The 20,033-nt window shown below is 26.8% G+C and overlaps 2 protein-coding genes across 2 annotated transcripts in view; one reads left to right on the top strand and one right to left on the bottom strand.

The window, feature by feature from the left end:
- LOC118066805 (midasin) overlaps positions 1 to 20,033 on the bottom strand; it is a 50,222-nt gene that overhangs the window by 21,438 nt on the left and 8,751 nt on the right. The window lies entirely within an intron of this gene.
- LOC118066806 (uncharacterized) lies at positions 1,138 to 18,943 on the top strand. The gene is made up of 10 exons (XM_035083137.1): positions 1,138 to 1,203; positions 3,818 to 4,029; positions 4,510 to 4,857; positions 13,695 to 13,896; positions 15,314 to 15,566; positions 16,082 to 16,336; positions 17,057 to 17,170; positions 17,867 to 18,049; positions 18,160 to 18,468; positions 18,621 to 18,943. The coding sequence occupies exons 3-10, from the start codon at positions 4,848 to 4,850 to the stop codon at positions 18,795 to 18,797; spliced, it is 1,503 nt and encodes a 500-aa protein (XP_034939028.1). The 5' UTR covers positions 1,138 to 1,203; positions 3,818 to 4,029; positions 4,510 to 4,847; the 3' UTR covers positions 18,798 to 18,943.

A 20,033-nucleotide genomic window follows, 5' to 3' on the forward strand; every position in this document is an offset into this window, starting at 1 on the left:
TTGATTTTATAATTAATAAATTCATGATACTTATTTGTTTAACGATAGTTTATAAAGCAAAAGAAAAATTTATCACATAATTGACACATACAAAGTCTTTACAGTGTTAATTTTCAACCTGTGTGATTGACATACTCAATTTTCTCCCTAGATTTTGCAAATATTTATAAATTTTTTTTTCAATTTATATCCTTCACAAGTTGATTAAAGGTTTTTTCTTTATTGACGTTATTTCAATCACCATCAGGTTGATGTTGATCATTACTGTATGTAGATGTGTTTCAAAAGAGAATCAATTTGTATTTCATTACTGACATTAGTTATATATCTAATATAAAACAGTGTGTAGAAATTTTTTTTCTACACTTTTTGACATAGTTTTATTATTATTTATCTATTATTTTTATCTTTTCAATATTCTAAAAATATTTATATATCCATTTGAATGACTATTTTATTTATTAGTGAATCACAAAAACTATCGAATCAAATTCAAATAAAAGAATTAATTGGAAAATGTCGATAATCCTTAATAATTCATTTTTATTTTCTCTTATAATAGATTCTTTGCGTGTTTGTATGAAATTCAATTTTCTAAAACTATTTATTTTTGCACTTTAGTGTCATATTTTTACTTTATTGTGTTATTCTCTGAGCAAATTATTTTTTACATAGTATGAATATCGTGTCGATTACTGTCTTCATATAGAAATAATTTGTTATTTCCAAGAAAATAGACTGTAAGGATCCAATACCTATTTAAAGGAAATTTCTTTAGCATTCTTCTCTGCTTGTTGAAGTGTTACACGTAAACCGTGGGAAAATTGGCATTCGATTGTTTAGCTAACATTTAAAACTAGATACACAATGTATAACGTAAGATATTACAGTTTAAATAATTGTAATAAATTATAAAAAATTAAATAATCAATATTAATGGTGTAATAATTAGAAGATTTGAAAAAGAAACTCTCAAGCTGAGTTGTACTCTTTGTTATATGAATAATTTTGACACACAAAGCAGGAATGGTTTCTCTCGTTATTTCTCTCTCTCATTGTCTCGGGCCAAGAGCATATAATTACGCGGACATTGTTATAACCTCAGTGAGTAAGCTGTCGAGACGTTTTAACGTAGAGAGACGAAGAGTTTTCACAGAATAAGGGAAAGTCGTTCTAACTAAAATGAGAATAACAGGAAAAGTGGTATGAAAATCGTTGTTTTTATTTCCTTTATTCCTTCGCACAATACAACTATTATTATCTGACTATTGTTTTACTATTCTAATAACCATCGGCTTGTGGATTATCTAGATCATTTTCAATTGTTGTTAAATGTTTGATGAATAAAAAAAAAAAATTCATCTCAAAATTACTTTTCCTATTTAGTGAGCTTTTTTTTTTGTTTTACTTTAAACTCTTTTAAATCTATTTCACTTAAATCACTTGGCAACGGTTTAATTAAAAAAATTTTTTGACAGCTTTTAACTTAGAATAACAGAATTATTCTACACATATAATTAAATCATGTGTTACTTTTATAAAATAACTGCATTTTCATATAAACATTTTTTTTTGTTTTATTATGTTAAAAAAGATTAATAATAAACTACTGCTGTATTTTTCTTTATTATTAATTTTAATAATTTTATTTTTTAACATAAAAATATTTAATTTTTTTCTAATAATAAAATAAAATTCCACAAATTTTTCGAAAGCTAAATACTAACCAAAAAAAACGTAAAAAAAATCAACAGTGAAATATTTTTCATACCACATAATCCCACTAGACTTTTTTAGAAAAAATATTTTTTTATTAATATAATTGAACAATTTTTAAAAATTTTACTGTGTGATAAATCAAAAATAATTGTTAGAATATATGAAATAACTAAAAAAAAAAGTAAATAATTTAAAAGAGAAATATGAAGTAATTAAAAGAAATAAAAATGATCATTACGTTAAAACAAAAAAATTTAACTAAAAGAAAAAAGCTATGGCTAGCAAGGTACTTGTTAATAGTAAGCCCGAGGGAACCGTAATAATAACTGGAACAAGTTCTCTTTTGCTAGCCCGGCACAGAGAGGAATAGAAGCTTGAGGGTACACTACAGAAATGCGCGGGCTTATCAAACCGTAGAGTGATTAGTGAAATTTATACAAGGAATTATCACATGAGTTAATAACACTTCAACGCGCAACTTAATTCGCAAAATATTTACCATTGTTTTCGCGAGCATTTTAATGATATGATATTATGTTAATCCTTTAATTACATTTCAAACAAGTGGAATGAGAAAAAGATCATTTTTCTCTTGTTCGTTTGAATAAATGAGTCATTGTAGAATGAAAGGAAAAATAAAATAAATAAATCTTGACAATAAAATATTATAAATTTATAATAACGATAAAATATTCGAGTGGAACATCTTGTTTGTTTAACTGATAATACTATGTCACTTCTAAACATGAATACACATGGCACAATAATATTTGAATTACGCATGATTCACAGCAGGATAATGCACTCTGTACGTTTCTCATGAATCAATAGTAGTGTTGGAACTTGACTTCGATAATAGCACTTGGAATAGATCCATCCGAATATGCACTATCTTCTGTTTCAACGTAAATTTAGCTCTTCTGCCTGAATAGGTTGTGTGTCAACGGAATTTCGCTTTTATCGTAGTCCAATGCTAATCCTACTAATTTGTGAACCACCAGAGAGATCTCTAAATATTCTGTTTGATTTCTTTGTTATTCGGAAAATAAAAAATCCAAAAAAAAAAGAAAATGATAAAAAAATATTTAAATTATTATTTATTATAAAAGATTCTTTAGTAAATTATCTGCAGTCTAGATCTATTTTAAATAATTCAACAAAAATGTAATAACTTTATTTAAATATACACTCTTTCATTTCCTCATGGAGTAAAATCTAGTTTAAAACTCAAATAAAACTGACTGTAGGTACCTTTTATTAATTGACCTATACTACTGGTTATTTTATTGACACCGGCCCATCAGTTCACGTTTCATTTTAATTGCCAATTAATCTCTATGAATACTTTATTTATTGTTATTATTAACTTACTTATACTTTGCAATTATTTTATTATGGATATTGATAAAATTAAAAAAAAACATTTCAATCAAAAATTTGATAATACTAAAACCTACATGTCTCCTTGTTATGAAAATCAATAATTATTCGAACTTTCACTACAACTTTGTACATTCATAATCAAAATTAGTGTTAATTGATTTATAAATTTAAACTTTGAAATTAGTTTGATAACAACTAGTTTGATATATATCAATAACTCAAAATTTTAACAATATGAACTACAAATAAAAATGGTGATTTATTATAAAAAAGAATCAAAAAAGTTATAAAACTTTGTAAAAATCGTTGAAGTAATCTAATAATTGACTACACATCTTTGTAATTAGATAAAAACTATTGTGTCTGACACTAATTGATTCGTACTACTAGATGCTAGGGTCATCCTGTCACTACAACTCGGTATAATCGTTATTCCTTCCATCCTGTAACTTCTCAACTAACTGGACACCGCAATCATTAGCATCAATCAATTCAATTGAAGCTAATAGGTACTAATTTTGAAGGAAAAAAACAGCCATTAGATTTAAAGTTTAATAGAAAGTTTGAAGAAAGTGGTGTATCATAGAAAATACTTTGATAGACATCAACCAACAGTTGTATCAGATTGATAGCATTGATGCATTTATCAGATATTTCATTAACATCTTATTTTTGGTGATTGATTATGTTTAAAAATTGTTCTATTTTGTTGCAGGAGAACTTTGATGACCAAGAAGTAACCAACAGTGTAGGAGAGCTACTGAAAATAGAAGATAGAAATATCAGGAAATTAACGGACATTGTGTGTTTTCTGAGAATGAGGAAGATGACGAATGATGTTGAGGAGGAAAAGAGTAAAGGTGGTGGAAGAAGAGTTACATTGGACAGAGAAGAATAGTAGTAGTTTCGGAACGATTTTAGTTTACAGTGAGTTGCATTCCCACAGATAGAGTAACAAACTCTCTCTCACTCTGTAACTACTTCCCTTTTATTCTCTATTTTCGTGAGGCAGACATTGAAATACAATAAAAAAAAATAAAATAGAAATAAAACCCTAAAAAAAATAATTCTATTCTAAAACCTGTTAAAACTTTTATTTTTTTATCTTTTATTTGAACTACACTTTAGTTTTTCTTCTTATGTTTTTTGTATACAAATGAAAAAAATTCATTAAAATGGTAATTAAAAATGTTTTATTTATTTTTTAACTTTTTGTTCAATTAAAATCACTATTTGTAGTGATTAAAAAATTAAAGTAAATACTTTAAAGTCTCAATTAACGGAAATATTTTTCATTCAAAAGGCTTTTAGAAATATTGAACAAAACCTTTGTTCCCCTAACATATTTCCTAATAAAATAAAAGCTTGTCTATGATGGTTGAAAAATTCAATATTTTCTTTCATGAGACCAGTCTCACATCTGTCTGTTAGAGAAACTCACTTGGCGTCATTTGAAGTGGCTGTAAGACTGGTTAGAAGAAATATAGAGTAACAAAAACTCATAAGTGAAGCAGGAAGCCAACCAAAAAAAAAAAAAGGAATGTAAAAGTTAGAAAAAGGAAGGAAACCTCAAAAAATGAGGGCCGATCAAAGAGAAAGCATTTAGTCATTGAGAGCGTCAAAATTGTACCAGGCTAATTAGAAGGACTTGGTGTGACGTTGTTAAAGAGGGTGACATTAAAGAGGAGGTTTCCAACAAGAAAGCAAAAAGACGTCTTTCACCAGCAAAGAAGATTGAGAAAGATATGGCTGCTGGTAAGTGCCTTTTATAATTCACTTCAATTTTAACTTTGATCCAATTATTTTTCTTAAATAGCTTTACCAAAAACAAAGCATTTCACATTACCTATTACTTCTTGAAATTTACATCAAGTTTATAGGATTTAGATATCTCCAAAAGATTCATTCATCGGTACTATTTATTTAAGCTTATCAAATAAATGATTTTACTTTAATGAAGAACATTTTGATATTTTAAATCAAAGATTCTGTTATGCAGTAGCTATCAGCTCTTAATATTACAGAAGAACAGTCAACAGGAAGGAATATTGAATCACGTAGTCAATAGAATTGGAACTTAGTTGAATGCTCTACCGGAGACAATTAAACATTCTAGATTATATACATAAAATCATCTCCTATTATTATCATTACTAGGATTTTAACCTCCACTATCTATATTTTAATTGAGCTATAAATTCCAACTGGCTAACTCTATTTTCAAACATTCTTGATAACTTTCTAATTCTCATTAATAAAAAAATTATTAATTTCTTTCCAAAACAAAACAAAAAAAACACAATGAAAACTTTAAGTTCAAGTGAAAATACTCACAAACATTCAAGTAAATTTCTACAACAATAAATTGAAAAAGAAAACGACGAATAGTTAGGTTTTAAACTTATTTGCCCTGAGCAAGTTGTTAAAAATTTTGTTCGTCAATAGGAGAGCTAAGTAAATATCAGAAAATATATATCTATATAAATATAACAATAAAAGTTCATAATACCAATAATATATGTAGTGATACTTTACTGGATTGTAAATATTTTAAAATGTCAATTTATCTTGACTATGATTTTTTTTGTCTCAGTTACCAAATACTTCAAAGGAACTTTGAAGAAAATTCGTACAGTTTCATATTGATATAAAGTTCACGAGGTCAAAAAGTTAAAAGATCGTGCTGGACTTTCTGATCAGCTTCTCCACATCCTAGTATTACATCATCAAGTCTTTTTAAAATCCTTTTAACGAGATATTGTGGTTCTTTTACAGTCTTTAATTTTAACAAAGAAAAAATTGAACGAAAAAGACCTAGAAATATCAAAGGATTAAATAACTATGTTTTTCCTGACATTCTTAAGCAGCAAAAGATTTTTTGTTCAGTAATGTTAAGCATTATTATAAATCTAGACCAAAGTAGAACTTCAACACTACCTACAAAAATCTACAAAAAAATTTTGTCCTGCTTTAGTTGGCAAAGTATTATCAAGCCATTGATCCCAACATCTCTCTTCTTTTTATCGCCTTTTATTTTAACACTTTTTTTCATTTCTCTTTTACTCAACATTTCTCATTCATTAATGGACTTCAAAGTAGCAGACACTTCAATTTCAAACAAAAAAACTCAATTTAAAGTCTTAGCACTATTATGTTATAATGTTTAAACCAGATCCCTTTTTGTTATTCATACTTTAAAAACTCGAAAAAAAATTATTATAATTTTTAATTCATTATAAATTCTCCAAGTGAATATAAAATTAATTTTACATCAAAGTTTTGATATAGCTTATTGCAGCTCAAAATTTGATCACAAAATAGAGGATACCAAAATAAATTCCATTATAACACGTGAATTATTCTGCAAGAATAGAAAGCTAATTTAATAGAAATGGAAGAGTGTCAACAGAGTGCAGAATATTTATTCGAGAAAAAGAAATTAAAATAAAAAAAGAGGAAACCAACTTGTATGCATTACTTGATCTGTTTATTCACTTTGTAGAAACATGCTAACCACTCTGTTGCCATTCCTTGTTAAGTTTTATTTGTTTCAACTCAGCCTGTTGTACAGTGTTATCCAAGATTGCCAGAAAACAAGATTTTTCGAGTTACTTCTGCTCTAACACGTTTTTCAGCTATTTATCCCTGACTACTGATGTTTCTTCCTGACGTCAGTTGGTTCCAATGCTAAAAATTCACTTCATGTTTACAAGTCCGATCATCCTATAAAAATCGATTCCTTCCACTAGACAGCAATCAATGATAGTCCCTTTCATTTGTTGTTGTCGTTGTTATTGAATAACAATGAAATATTTAAATGTACTTTTTGTTAGTAGAGAGAAACATAAACTTTGTATTTATAACTACTGCTTTTATATTTCAACAAAAACGAATCATAGGAATAAAAGTTTTTTAGTGTGAATTTCATGAAATATAATACTGTTTCACACATTTTTTTTGTTGCAAAATATTTACCGATGATTTACTTGATTATTTATAAGCTTCTTGACACTTTAAATAATAACAATTAGATGAATTATAAATAAATGTGAATAAAAATTAATTACTGATTTCCTAATGATGTAAATACATCTTCAATTAGATTGGATTATCTAAAGTATCCTATAAGTCTTTAATCTGGAATATTGTAATAAATCTATGATATTTAATTCAGATAGAGAATTCAAATGAAGAAAAGAGAGAAAAGTTCAATCAAACTATAATTTAAATGAAGATGAAATCAAAGCAAGAAAAATCAATTTCTACCTTCACCTCGGTGCATTTATAATTTCAGAACATTCACAATTTTCACTGCTACCGGAGTCTATCGCGGGTGAAAAAAAAGAGAGAAGAAGAGAATACAAAATTATGCACATTTTAACAAGAGGAACCACCGGAACATGCGCAAACTTCGAAGTGAATCTCAAGAGAAAATGAAGCAGTCTAGGCGATGCAACGACCCGAGAATTCTAGCAATGAAAAAACTTTTCGACATTTTTTCAAGTACAGTAGAGAAATAAAAAAATCTTTCTTATATTAACTAAAACTTAATGATGGATAATGAAGAATGAAAAGATTAATATTGAATATAAAAATTCATAACTGTATTTTTTTCTCTTCGTGTGCAAATATTTGATAAATTTTTTAATAATTTCCAATATTTTATCAGCAAAATTGATATTAATTAAATATCAAATTGATTTATAAATTAAACTATTAATATATAAATAATTAATTCCTACTATATCAATTAACTCGATAAAATGATATGATTTAAAATTCCATTAATTCAAAATCGATAGGATACACTAGTTTATCTTTAGTAAGTGCCGAAAAAATATTTACATTTATCGTTGAAAAGTGCGGAACATTCGATAAAAGACTTTCAAGCAAAAGTAAACGAACAGTGAGATGATAACTAAACGGAAAATTTTATCACAAGCAAGATTATATATACTGAGATGAAAAAAAAAATGCAAATTTATTTTATTTTAATCATCACTCGTATTTTATATTAAATTATATCTCTACTTAATAAAGTTAGATCAACGATCTATACTCTAAATCATTTTTCAACACTTTATCTATATTACTTTGTGTTACAATTACATTTATTACTGTTTACTCCATACATTCATGTGTAAATCAACGATAAATTTAAAACAAAAAATAATAATTAAACTTTATTTGATGATTAATTTAGAAACTTCCGTTCATATCAAGTAAATATGCAAATTTATTGAAGATAACATAATAATATGAATAGTAGATGTAAATGAGATGAATATTTTCACAGTAAAACTGAAGTACTTCAATTTGAAAGAAAGTAATAACTCAACCCAGAAAATACTATCGGATTTAACGATAATTGAAATAAATTGGAATAAATTCTCAGAGAAAAACAAGAAGAGACTGAGGAAATGAAAAAAAGAACCAAGTCAGTGATCTAGGATGGAAAACTAAATTTACTACTTTCCAAGTTCTGGGGATATATTTAGAGATCATCTAATGAAATTAAAATCCAAGAGCACCAATCTGTTAGAGGAAGATATCTTTATCACAACTTAATCCCCTCTTATTCAAGAAATAATTCATTTTTTCTATTCATATATTGTGATTTCGTTACTTCATTTTCTTCTTCCTTTTTTACCTTTACTTTTTATTTCATTTTTACACTTTCTACACCGTGGTTTACGTTTTATAAATCCAGATTTATGATCGGATATACCTACATGTAGATCGGAAGCGAATATCTTTACGGATCCTTACTCGTCTTATCGTTTCAACGCTCTCGTCCATGTCCAACAAAAGAATATTACTGATGCACCAAAGCATCATATTTCACTTCTATTGCCATTCTTTTACATTATTATTTTTGTTTATTTTTTTTTTTGAAAAATTCTGTTTAGAACATGAATAAAATATTACTTTGAAAATAAATAAAATAAAAGAATTTCTAATAATTTATTCAGTAACGTGCAATTTTAATCTCAGAATTATTTTTGATAATGCATAAAAAATTAAATACCATTGCTGACGTCACTATATTTTATTGAATTATTTTAATTTAATTCTATTGTTGATCAACTAGAAACCACAAATCAAGTGGTTTTAGTTTGATAATTAATTAAACCTATTGTCATTGATTCAAAATAATTGCAACCAAATGAAACTTTATCGTACATTGAATGAAACACTGAGAAGATCTGTTATTTATCCTTTAAAGTGTGTTTAATTATATTATTTGTTTATAAAATTTTAATATTTAATGGCACTTTATGTGAGTTATTTTAACACACACTATCAATATTGGCTTCTAAATGTTTGTGTCAGTTTAATTAGTATTGCCATTGAAGGAAATGACAGGAATTTTGATCATCTTTCCAACTTTCTTCCAACTATTCATTTCAAACAGGAAGACAAAGTTATGTGCATGAATTAAAGCGAAAATAGACCCATTAACTTAGAACAACAGTATTTAGTCAAAATAAGGTCAGAATAATATTATTATCAGACAATATTACTATGCATTTTTGAATGCTAATAATATTATATTAGACTAGAGAATTAACAAATCTGTTAAATAAAATCAAAACACCTTTTGATATAACTCAGATTTATTATATAAATGAAAAGAAACTTTTATAAACCATTGATTGATATTTATTAATTGGATAGTTACTTTAATCATCAAATTAGGTACCATACTGGTCAATTCATTATCTTATATATCAGAAAATATATAGTATCGATAACATTTTAATTAGAGTATAGAAAGAAAAGCAAAAACATTTATCACGAGATTGCAACTAGATTGCCAATAAGGAATCAATAAGAATGTAGAAAATATAATACATTTAGATTTGAATTTGAGATAAAATTACACTACATTCCAACAAAATCAATCATTTTGTAGATTTTTACTTAAAAATCCATTTGATAGTTAGCCATAAAGAAATGTAAATAATGAGCTTTTGGTTAACAAAAAACTCTTGAAAGTAGAATTATCAGAGTTTAGTCTGACATACTACAATTAGGTTATTTTTTGCTGATAAAATTTATATTTGGAACGAAATATATTTTACTTCAAAATAAATTAAATAAAAAAAGTATCAATGTAGAACTCAAAGAAGCCATTTTACAGAAATTAGATGTCGATCAAAAGTGTATATTATATTTTTTCTTTGCTCATATTTTATAATTTTCCACTTCTATCTTTTTTACATTACTCTTCTTTTTATCTTTTCTTTTCTCTATTCTCACTGTAACTGTCACCTTTTTTCCGCACGACAGAGTCTCGTTGAGCTTCAATTCCGCTTTCGTTTCCATTGACTCTTATCTTTTTAAATCTCTGTTAAAGCTCTTATCAGTTAATTGACGAGTAATTCTTTACTTCCATTTTGTAATAAAAAAAAAAAAAGTAGAGAAACTTTTTATAACTAAAATTATTATTCAAAATAAATATCATTTACAAGAGATCAAATTCTCGTTATCAAATAAAATATATTTATTAAATTTTAATAAAAAAAAAAAAATTAATAAAGCTTATGATTGGTAAAGAATATTTAATATTTTTATATTTTTAATCATTTTTATGATCAAACTTATCGTTAATAATTTATCAAGTGTCATCGAGCTTTCAATAATTTGTGGTGAATGTCAATGAATTTGTGATGAGTGTTGATTTTAGTTTATGTCCAAGAAGCAAAATTATTCACCTCTGTTCATTTTATCCCTCCATATAAGAGAAATAAAAAAATGACATTCTCATATTTTATCTCCCAACTTTTTATAAATAATAAAAATAAAAAAATCGTAGCATAAGCACATTTGATATTTGATTTTGAAATATGCTGAAGGAAAATGAATACTTTTAGTTTAATAAATGCCACAAGAAGTAATTTAGCCTTACATAAATCCCAAAGGGACTTATAACCTCTATCGATTATTTAATTTATCTTATTTTATTCTAAAAGTTCAACACACTACATTATGACTTTTTAGATCATAAAAGTGATTTTTACAGTTAACTATTAAATTTAAAGATTGTTCAAAAGTGAGTAAAAATTGTATGCTTCTTTCAGAACGTACGAAAGTAATTTTCTATTTCCTTTTATGTATGAATAACACTTGAACTATACCTTCTCATCTCTCTTTGATGTCATGAGCATTCTCATGGTTTGTTACTCCACGACCTTAGAAACGATTTTATTTTCTAAGCAAAGTACTTGGTTATAAAAAGAGATGACAATGAATATTTAAAATAAAAATATTTAAACTAAACTAAAAAAATTTTTAAAAAACATATTTCCTCTTGTCAAGAATTAATTTAAAAAAAGTAATTCCAGATAATAATAAACTGAAATCATAATTTGGAGTAATTTATTTATTTTTTATAGCTTACTTCTCTTTTCCTTATGAACATTACTTTAAAACTTTGTTCGAGAAGAAGTATTTTTTTGTAATAAAAACATTTCAAGTTGAAGAAATCTAATTAATGATAAATATAATATAATTAGAAGTCTTTATGAGCACCAATATACATCGCTTTTTACTTCCTTAATATAATCTTACATATCCCATATAGAATAGTTTCTCAGAAACCAGCTTAAGTCATTTAAGATCTAAATTTTATTGCATTGCAACACGAGCTCGTAAAAAATACATTTTATAGTTTCTTAAAATACTAAGTAATAAATTTTTATTCGTTAGAGACATAAATTTGGTTAAAAGAGATAAGAAATATATTGAAATGTAACAAATTAATATTAATATAAAAGTTATAAATTGTCAGAATTGTTTAGATATATTTTAAATTTACTGTAAAAAGTAGTAAGTAGTTGGCAAAACTCAAAGTTAAAATAACGTAACAGAAAGGATTAAATTACAAAGCAGAAAAAAGTACACTTTAAGCACCTCAACTATTTTCTGCTACTTTAAAGGCACTTTATTATCCTATTCAAAACGAGACAAGCAGCATTACATATATGTTTATATTTATGAACCATTTTTTTGTTTTTTTAAATTCATTTTGTGAGCAATTTTTTAATTAAAACATTGCATTATAGTAATTTGTCACTAGCTAACACGTAAAATTTCGACAAGTATATAAATATTAAATAAAAACTAAGTTTCATTTGATTTAATAATAAAAAGAGTTTTTGTTTCTATTTTCTCAAATCTATCATAAAATAATTTCATTTTTTCTTAACATGAACAAAAGTATTTAGGTCATTTTTGAGGGATGCAAAGCATACCGTTGGTAGTATATATTCTCAACATCATCGTTAAGAATCTTTTAATGAGAAAACTGCATTCAAATGAAAGATATGGAAAACCTATATGCATATTCATGCAATGATGATTCAATTTTCAAACGAAACATTAGTAATGACATTAATTATTCAACTTCACATTTAGATTAGTATCTTTTTTATTTAGTATACGAATATATTTCAAGTTATTTTGCTGATGAATTGAAGTCAAATAATATGATGCTAACATTTGATGTTATTTTTGTTACTGTTGAGAATTAGAAATTTTCAAGGGATTCTTTTTGTTTCAGTATTACTGACAAATGAACTGTATACATGAATAATAGCATTGTTGTAATTAGTTGGTGAAGTACTTTGAATATCGATCGTTAGAGTATGCAAATCAACTATAGTAATAGAAAAATGTTAATTAAATTATCAAAGTTACTTGAGAGTATGTATAGAGAATCACATGCTCTATAAACTTAACACATTTATAACACACACTAGACTCAATTGTACATATACTAAAAGTTTCAATGAATACTTTACTGCTAAAGGCTATTTTCGAGATTTGATTCGCTGAGTTTTATGAGTATGATAGAACTACAAGAATAAGGATGAACTGAACAAACCTCTGAGTAATGACCAAGTAACTAATCTCACACTACATTAATCATATGAATTAATTATGAGTTATGAATTGTTAATGAGAACCAAATACTTGTTGAAGTTCTATTAAAATTGTTATTTTAAAGTTTAAAATTGCAATTGCTCTCAACAAATGTTTAATTACTTGAATAAAAATAATACAAGAAATTTTCATTAACATACAACTATTACTCTATTATAAATTAGTTTAATTTCATTTATTACTTTTAATTCATCTTTTCAGAAAGTTTTTTTTTTAAATCAATTTATATTCTACAGAATAACTGTTTCTATTAAGAAATTTAATTAAATAAATGACGATTTGTTGACTTGGTAAAAATAACTTTTTACAAAGTAATAACTTTTAATATACATTTTCTTCAAATAAACTACTTGTGATTTTTTTCTAATTTACAGAAAATTGATCATGAATGCTTCAATAGTTGTTCAAAATTTTTATATAAGAAAATCGATTCATGTAAAACATCTACTGGTGGATAAAATGTAATAATAAGTCAATAAAATTATTTCAGTATGCGACAACATGAACGCACAATTGAGCGGTTAACTACAGATCATTGAATGGAGCACTTGATTGAGCTTGAAATACCTGACATAGTTCACTTATAATATTATTGATCTTGATATTAGATAGTAATAATAAACTCAATAAATGATCATTTATAGGTTCTGCTGTGGCAATGATAGGTGCGAATCTTCGCTTTGGTATTGGAGCATCAGGAAATGTGTCTTCCAATGCAACAAAAGTATTCCAATGCCATCCAGGCGGTGTCACTGAAGCAACTGTAATATTTAGCTTAGGAGCACTTGGCATGGGTGCAAATATCGTTCTTATGGCTTTAATCCTCACCAAACGTCAGCTCAGAAGGTAATAAAACCCAAATGGATCCAATCTTTTATCAATGCAAGTATTCAGAGTCAAAACTCACACTAAATTGGAATGAAGATTGAATGGATTGGTTGTGTAAACGTGAATGTGATGTCTAAATGTGTTCTGAACGTCATTCATTTTGAAAGCTCCGTATCACAAAACTTTCATGCGGTCGACAGAAGTGACAGACCGTCTAACGTGATACAGAGGACTTGAGTAATGTCATATGCAAGCTGTGCTTTGGTACTAATCCAAGTGACATACATTCATCTTTCTCACTTCCGTTTCCTCTTCATTTTATACCTCTTGTTCACATGAATGTACCCACATCTTATAATAATTAGTCATGCTGTTGTATTATAAATATTCACAAAGCAAGTAAATATGTCAAAATAATATGAACATGTCTTGATATAAATAATCATATTTTTAAAAGAACATTTCTCCATTTTTAATGACAGTTGATGGAGTATTTTATTTGCACTTATTTTGCTAAGATAAATATCATGTCGAAAAAAAAGGTATCAACAGAAACATACATTCAAGCAATTAATCCACTTCAATTCACTGTACATATACATGGATATATATATATAAATAGAGATTAGAGTAAAATGTATTTTATCGTACTATTCTCGACGTGAAAATTTATATTTATTTATACATCAATTGCTGAGAATGGTTGAATTAGTCATAGAGAAACTTTTATGGCTTGTATAACATAAAGTAAATTCAACAAAAATGATTTTTGCACAACAAACAATATAAAGATAAATTTCATCAATAAAAATTGTTAAAAAAAAAAAAAAAAATACCTGTATATATATTTTGTTTGAATACATTTTAAATAATACTATGCATTTTTAAAATTCATTTAATTCAGAATATTTGATGATTCAGTTTTCATTTCATGTTAAATAGAGTGTCTATCAATCAAGACAAAAAAAAAATCAGTCACACCAGAATTTGTTTTATTTTAAAATAAATTCTTAGACCAACATTTACAGTAAACTAAAAATAAAAAAAAAAAAAATAGAAATAAATAATTTCTTTACCACAAAATAAAAATATCTGACTTGACTGGCACAGTTTTATTCTTTTCATTTTGATAAAATATAGTCTGATGTATAGTGAATTTCTTAGAGAACCAATTTTAGTTTTTTGTAACCATTTGATTATCTTCTTCCGCTTGTTTCCCTACTCCTTTTCAACCCTTTTCGAAAAGCACATCTCTCGTGGTAAACCGTATCCTCGTACAAGAAATATTGTTCTTGATGCCAGGGGCTAATCGGGAAATTCCTCGGCGAGAGTTCTTGTGGAAAATACTCACAAGCACTCGGTAGACAAACTTTGAAATAAAGTGTCAAGCATTCAAGCAAAAGCAAGCTGAATGGAATGTCTTGTTGGATTGCAGGTGGTCCCAAGGACTATTATTTCATCAAGCAATGGTAGACTGTGCAAGAGCTGCAATACTATTGCCACTCGGATCAAGCATACTAAACTGTCAACCTGTTAACAAGTGCTCACTTGTCGAGACAGCTTTTCTCTTATTAGTTACTGTTTCAACAGTAAATATGCTTACTACAGTGCTCAATGATAGTCCTGTCTTTCCTGAGAGCGATGAAGAAGCTGATTTAGCAGCTCCATTACTCATGGATTCTCCTCAGGTTAGAAAAATAATATTTAATTATATTTTATTCAAAATCTTCTCATTCATTATTTTTACATAGCTTCTCTCGGTTTTTTATCTTCACAGATATTCAATTATCTTAACAGCATGTTAAATGGATATGATAGATTGAGGTTTGCAACATGCATGTTATGACCAAATGTGTCAAGTACACTAAAACATTAATCCGCTTATCAACGGCTTTATTAGAAATTGTCTCAGAATAATTATTCTATTTTGTTTATACATATATCAATTAATCATCTTGTGTAACTAATTGATTATAATTAGTTAAAATTTCCTTTGATTGATTAGTGATCCCAAAGCAATTAATGACAGCTAATTGATACACCTGTATTTATCATCAAAACAGAACAAAAAATAGTTGTAATTAAACACAATTTTATCTAATGATGATTCATGATTTGAGCAGTCAAGATTTTTGGATAAATTTATCTAAAAAATTTCGTTGTTTCTTATTTGTAGAATAATGTTGAATATTTTTGGTTTCAGTGCGTCCTTTTTGGGACTTTTATGATATGGTTTGCGAGCATTACGATAAACCTCGGACCTACATTCCTCAGTGGGGCACTTGCTGCTAACACTGAAACTGCTCATAATGCTCCAAGCTGCCCACTAGTACACGGTCCATTTAGACATTATATTTTAAATGTCCTCTGGATTGTTATTAATATTATATGCGTGGCACTCACGTTATTTCATTTGAGAAAATTACACAGAGATCTCACTAAGGCCAATGTAGAAGCTGTAAGTAATAGAATTCCTCTATGCATATGTTCATCTATTTTATGCATTTTTCTGTATCGTATCCAAAATAATATTTTAACTTACATCATTTTAATATTTATTTATTTATAATATTTTTTAAATTATTATAAATATTATTACTGTTGGATAATTTCTTTTTTTTTTCAACTCACATTTACAATTCTTTACCATTTTTATTACTACTCGTGTATCAAGAAAATATTATTATTATATTTTCAAATTTATGGTATCTCATACATTATTTTCCATTTCTTGCTTTCGTCTTATTGTTCTATTTTTAAAAAATATATTCATAAAATTGAAACCAGTGAAGAAATATAAAATGAAGCTTTTGTATTATCATCATTTCTATCTGTTTTTTAAATTTACGTCAATCTACAATTTTTTTTTTTTCATTTTCATTTAACTAAACCATTCGTAAAGAAGCTTTCGTTGTTATATTTGCAAGGTTTAATGTTTTCTGGCAATGAAATATAAAAACTGTAATAACAAGTTTCCATTGTTTCTTCTTTAATTTTTTTTTCTTTTGCCATTTATTTATGTCTTTACACTTTTGTTGTTATTTCGTACAAGTAAAAAAAAAAACATTATAGTTTTCAATTTTCTAGTTTTTTTTCTATGTTTTTACACAATAAAAATGTATGAACAGGTACCGTGAATTTTGATGAATTTTTTAGTTTAAAATTTTCTTCTTATTAGGTACGAGTTGCAGGTCTTGTCACAACCCTAGTCAATGTTACGGGTGGTGGACACGGAGGAACAAATGGAATAGTCGACGGTACTACAGACCAGAGAAATGGAACTACGCCAAAGGTAAAAAATATAATATATAAGCATGCACATATATGCATATTACATATAGGAGAATAAATGTTGAATACTGTAAAGCTAACTTTACAAAACCAAATAGCATATTAAATAAATAGCTATTTTCAGTATCTTTCAGTAGTCAAGAACATATTATTTAAATAAAATCGTTTATAAAAAGTATATCTTGAATATGGTAATATCTAAGATAAATTATAACTTGAAATAAAATGAATGTACATACATAACATATTAAACTCAATAAACTTCAGTTGTACTTTATGTACTTAAAATCTTGTCTCGTTAGTATGAACATCGTAGTGAAAACTTTAAAACTTTCGTATAAATACGAATGTCAATGATAAATGTATCTACGTATTTTGTTATTAAATTAGTAACTTCAATTGTAGAGTAAATAGTATTACACAGTTAAAGGACAAAATAAGCAACTTTCTCCATTAATTTTAACTGATGAATTTTTTCTGCATCAAGAAATTCTTCTAAACATCAAAACCATTATTAAAATAAAAAATAAAGAACCTAAAAAAAAAAAAATATAATGAACGTCTGCACTGTGATTACAATAAAAATCTCTAGAGAAATAATAAAGAATGACTTTCTTTTAAATAAAACATTTTCATACAAATGATATATAAATATATATATATATTAAATGAAAAATAATTTTGATAATAATTTTAGAGAGGAGGTGCTGTAGAAGAGCATCGAAAAATGAGAAACTATTTGCAACGAATGGAACGTGAAGGAGTCCAGAGAGTAAAAATGTTCTTAGTTATTACAGCAGCTTACGTCATATTTTGGGGTCCTTTATTTTTCGTGACTTTAGTCCATCATCCTGTAATTGGAAACACTACTGGATATGAGGTAATTAATGGTCAGGCACAAGCTGTTCAAGGACTATCTATTCTCTCCAGCTACTAAATGTCGATATCATTCGGTCAATCTGACCTCTGTTGTCCTTCTCTTATCTCTAGGTCACTCTTCACATTGCTTATATTCATGCGTTCGTGAACCCTGCTTTATTCCTCACCCTCCATCGAGGACTTCGTCAGGGTATCTCTGATGTGTGTTGTGGCTGCTGTGAAAGCTTTGCCCGATGGATTCTCGGCTCGGCGACAAATAGTCCGCTCCAGTCAGTTCAACCACCTAGATATGAAGCACCATCGAACGCTCCGTCACCTCCAGAACCTCCTCCACCTCCAATGGCAGCAGTAACGTCTTTCGATCTTACTGACGTTGCTCTTCTAAAACCACCATTACCTCCAACAGCTAAATACCTGCCTGTAAGTTTCTAAACTAATTTTGTTAATCAAGAAGGAGCCTTTAACCTTTTAGAGATTGATAATTAACTAAATTTTCAAGTATCAATTATTAGTTTTAGATTAACATAATGAATATAAAAATAAATCTAACACAAGACAATAAAATTTTACAGCAAGATGAGCCTTTAAATGTATCATCTGATTCTTGGGGCACTGGAATTACTAGGCCGAAAAGTATTTCGAGCTTATATGAGGAGAAATTGTCAAGAAGACCGAGCTTACTGCTTTCAAATATGAATGATATGCCACCAGCTGTTAGTCCAACGTGTAGTGATATGCCTAGCGACTAAACTATTATATCTAGATGCTGAAGTAAATTGAAACGTTGCCAAAATGTAATAGCGGTTTCAAGGATTTATCCAGCTTTCATAAGAAGCTGACATCAATACGGAATATTTTTTTACAAAATGTTCGAGTATAATATAACTTTGATTCTTGTGCTGTATCTTTTAAAATCAATGACAACTAATTATAAGTATACTATTAAATATACTTATACCATATGATATAATAATTATTAATAATAATGATAATTTCTTCCATGACTTGTGTCTCCAGACTGATTTTTTAATGCTTTTTATATAAAATTTTTTTATCTTCTTCGTATATTCAATTTTATCAATGTATTCAAGTGTATATCTTTTTATCTATCAAATTTAAACATTGTAAATAGTTATAACATTTTGTAAAATAATTTTTATTCATTTCACCAAATAAAAGTATTGTATTTTTTTTTGCAAATATTAAACTAATTTTTATTTAAAAGAATAATTATTTTATATTTCATATTATCTCTTACTAATTGACAATGATATTTTTTTCAACAGCTAATAATATTAATTTTTCAATACACGAAGAGGATAAAAATTATTTACAAAAATAATATTTAATTATAAATAATAATTGGAAAATTTTTATTGATAATTAAATGATATTTTTATGCATCAAAATATCACAATTTAAACTTTAATTAATTAAACATAAAAATAAAAATTAAATAGAACTACCCTTCTTGATTACATTTTATTAAACAGAAAATTGAAAGAATTGCTCATTACTACGATATTCCGCCCACCGAAGTGTCACATGAATTGTCAATTAGCGAATGGAAATATTGTAAATTATAGAATTTCTATAATGAATCACACAATCAATATCCTAATAAATCACACACTTTTGTTTTCACACCTATGAGGGCATTGACAGTTCAGACTAAAATGTTTATATCACGTCCACAAATAAAATTAGAAGTGCACTTTGAATATATATACGTATATATATCCATTGGGTCCATTTAATAAATAATTATGTAAATTTATTAAATATAATAAATTTTATCAAATTGTGAGATGAATTTTTCCTTTTTCTTTCTCTCTCTCTTGTTCTCTTTTAGTTAGAAATTTATTGTTTATACAAGTCGTGGGGTATGTTCTAGAACTATGACTTCTGGAGGTTGCACATCTTCAGATACTTTATAAAAATTTTAATAAACTTTTATATTATTTAATGCAATTTGAAGAAGCGTA

This window comes from Chelonus insularis, unplaced genomic scaffold (assembly GCF_013357705.1).
Source record: "Chelonus insularis isolate UGA/USDA-ARS -01 unplaced genomic scaffold, ASM1335770v1 contig_355_pilon, whole genome shotgun sequence".
In the NCBI taxonomy this organism is placed as follows: Eukaryota; Metazoa; Arthropoda; class Insecta; order Hymenoptera; family Braconidae; genus Chelonus; species Chelonus insularis.

Coding starts and splice junctions, on each gene's coding strand:
- LOC118066806 (XM_035083137.1), top strand. Junction 13,897..15,313: donor ACCAAACGTCAGCTCAGAAG/GTAATAAAACCC, acceptor GTTGGATTGCAG/GTGGTCCCAAGGACTATTAT. Junction 17,171..17,866: donor GAAATGGAACTACGCCAAAG/GTAAAAAATATA, acceptor TAATAATTTTAG/AGAGGAGGTGCTGTAGAAGA.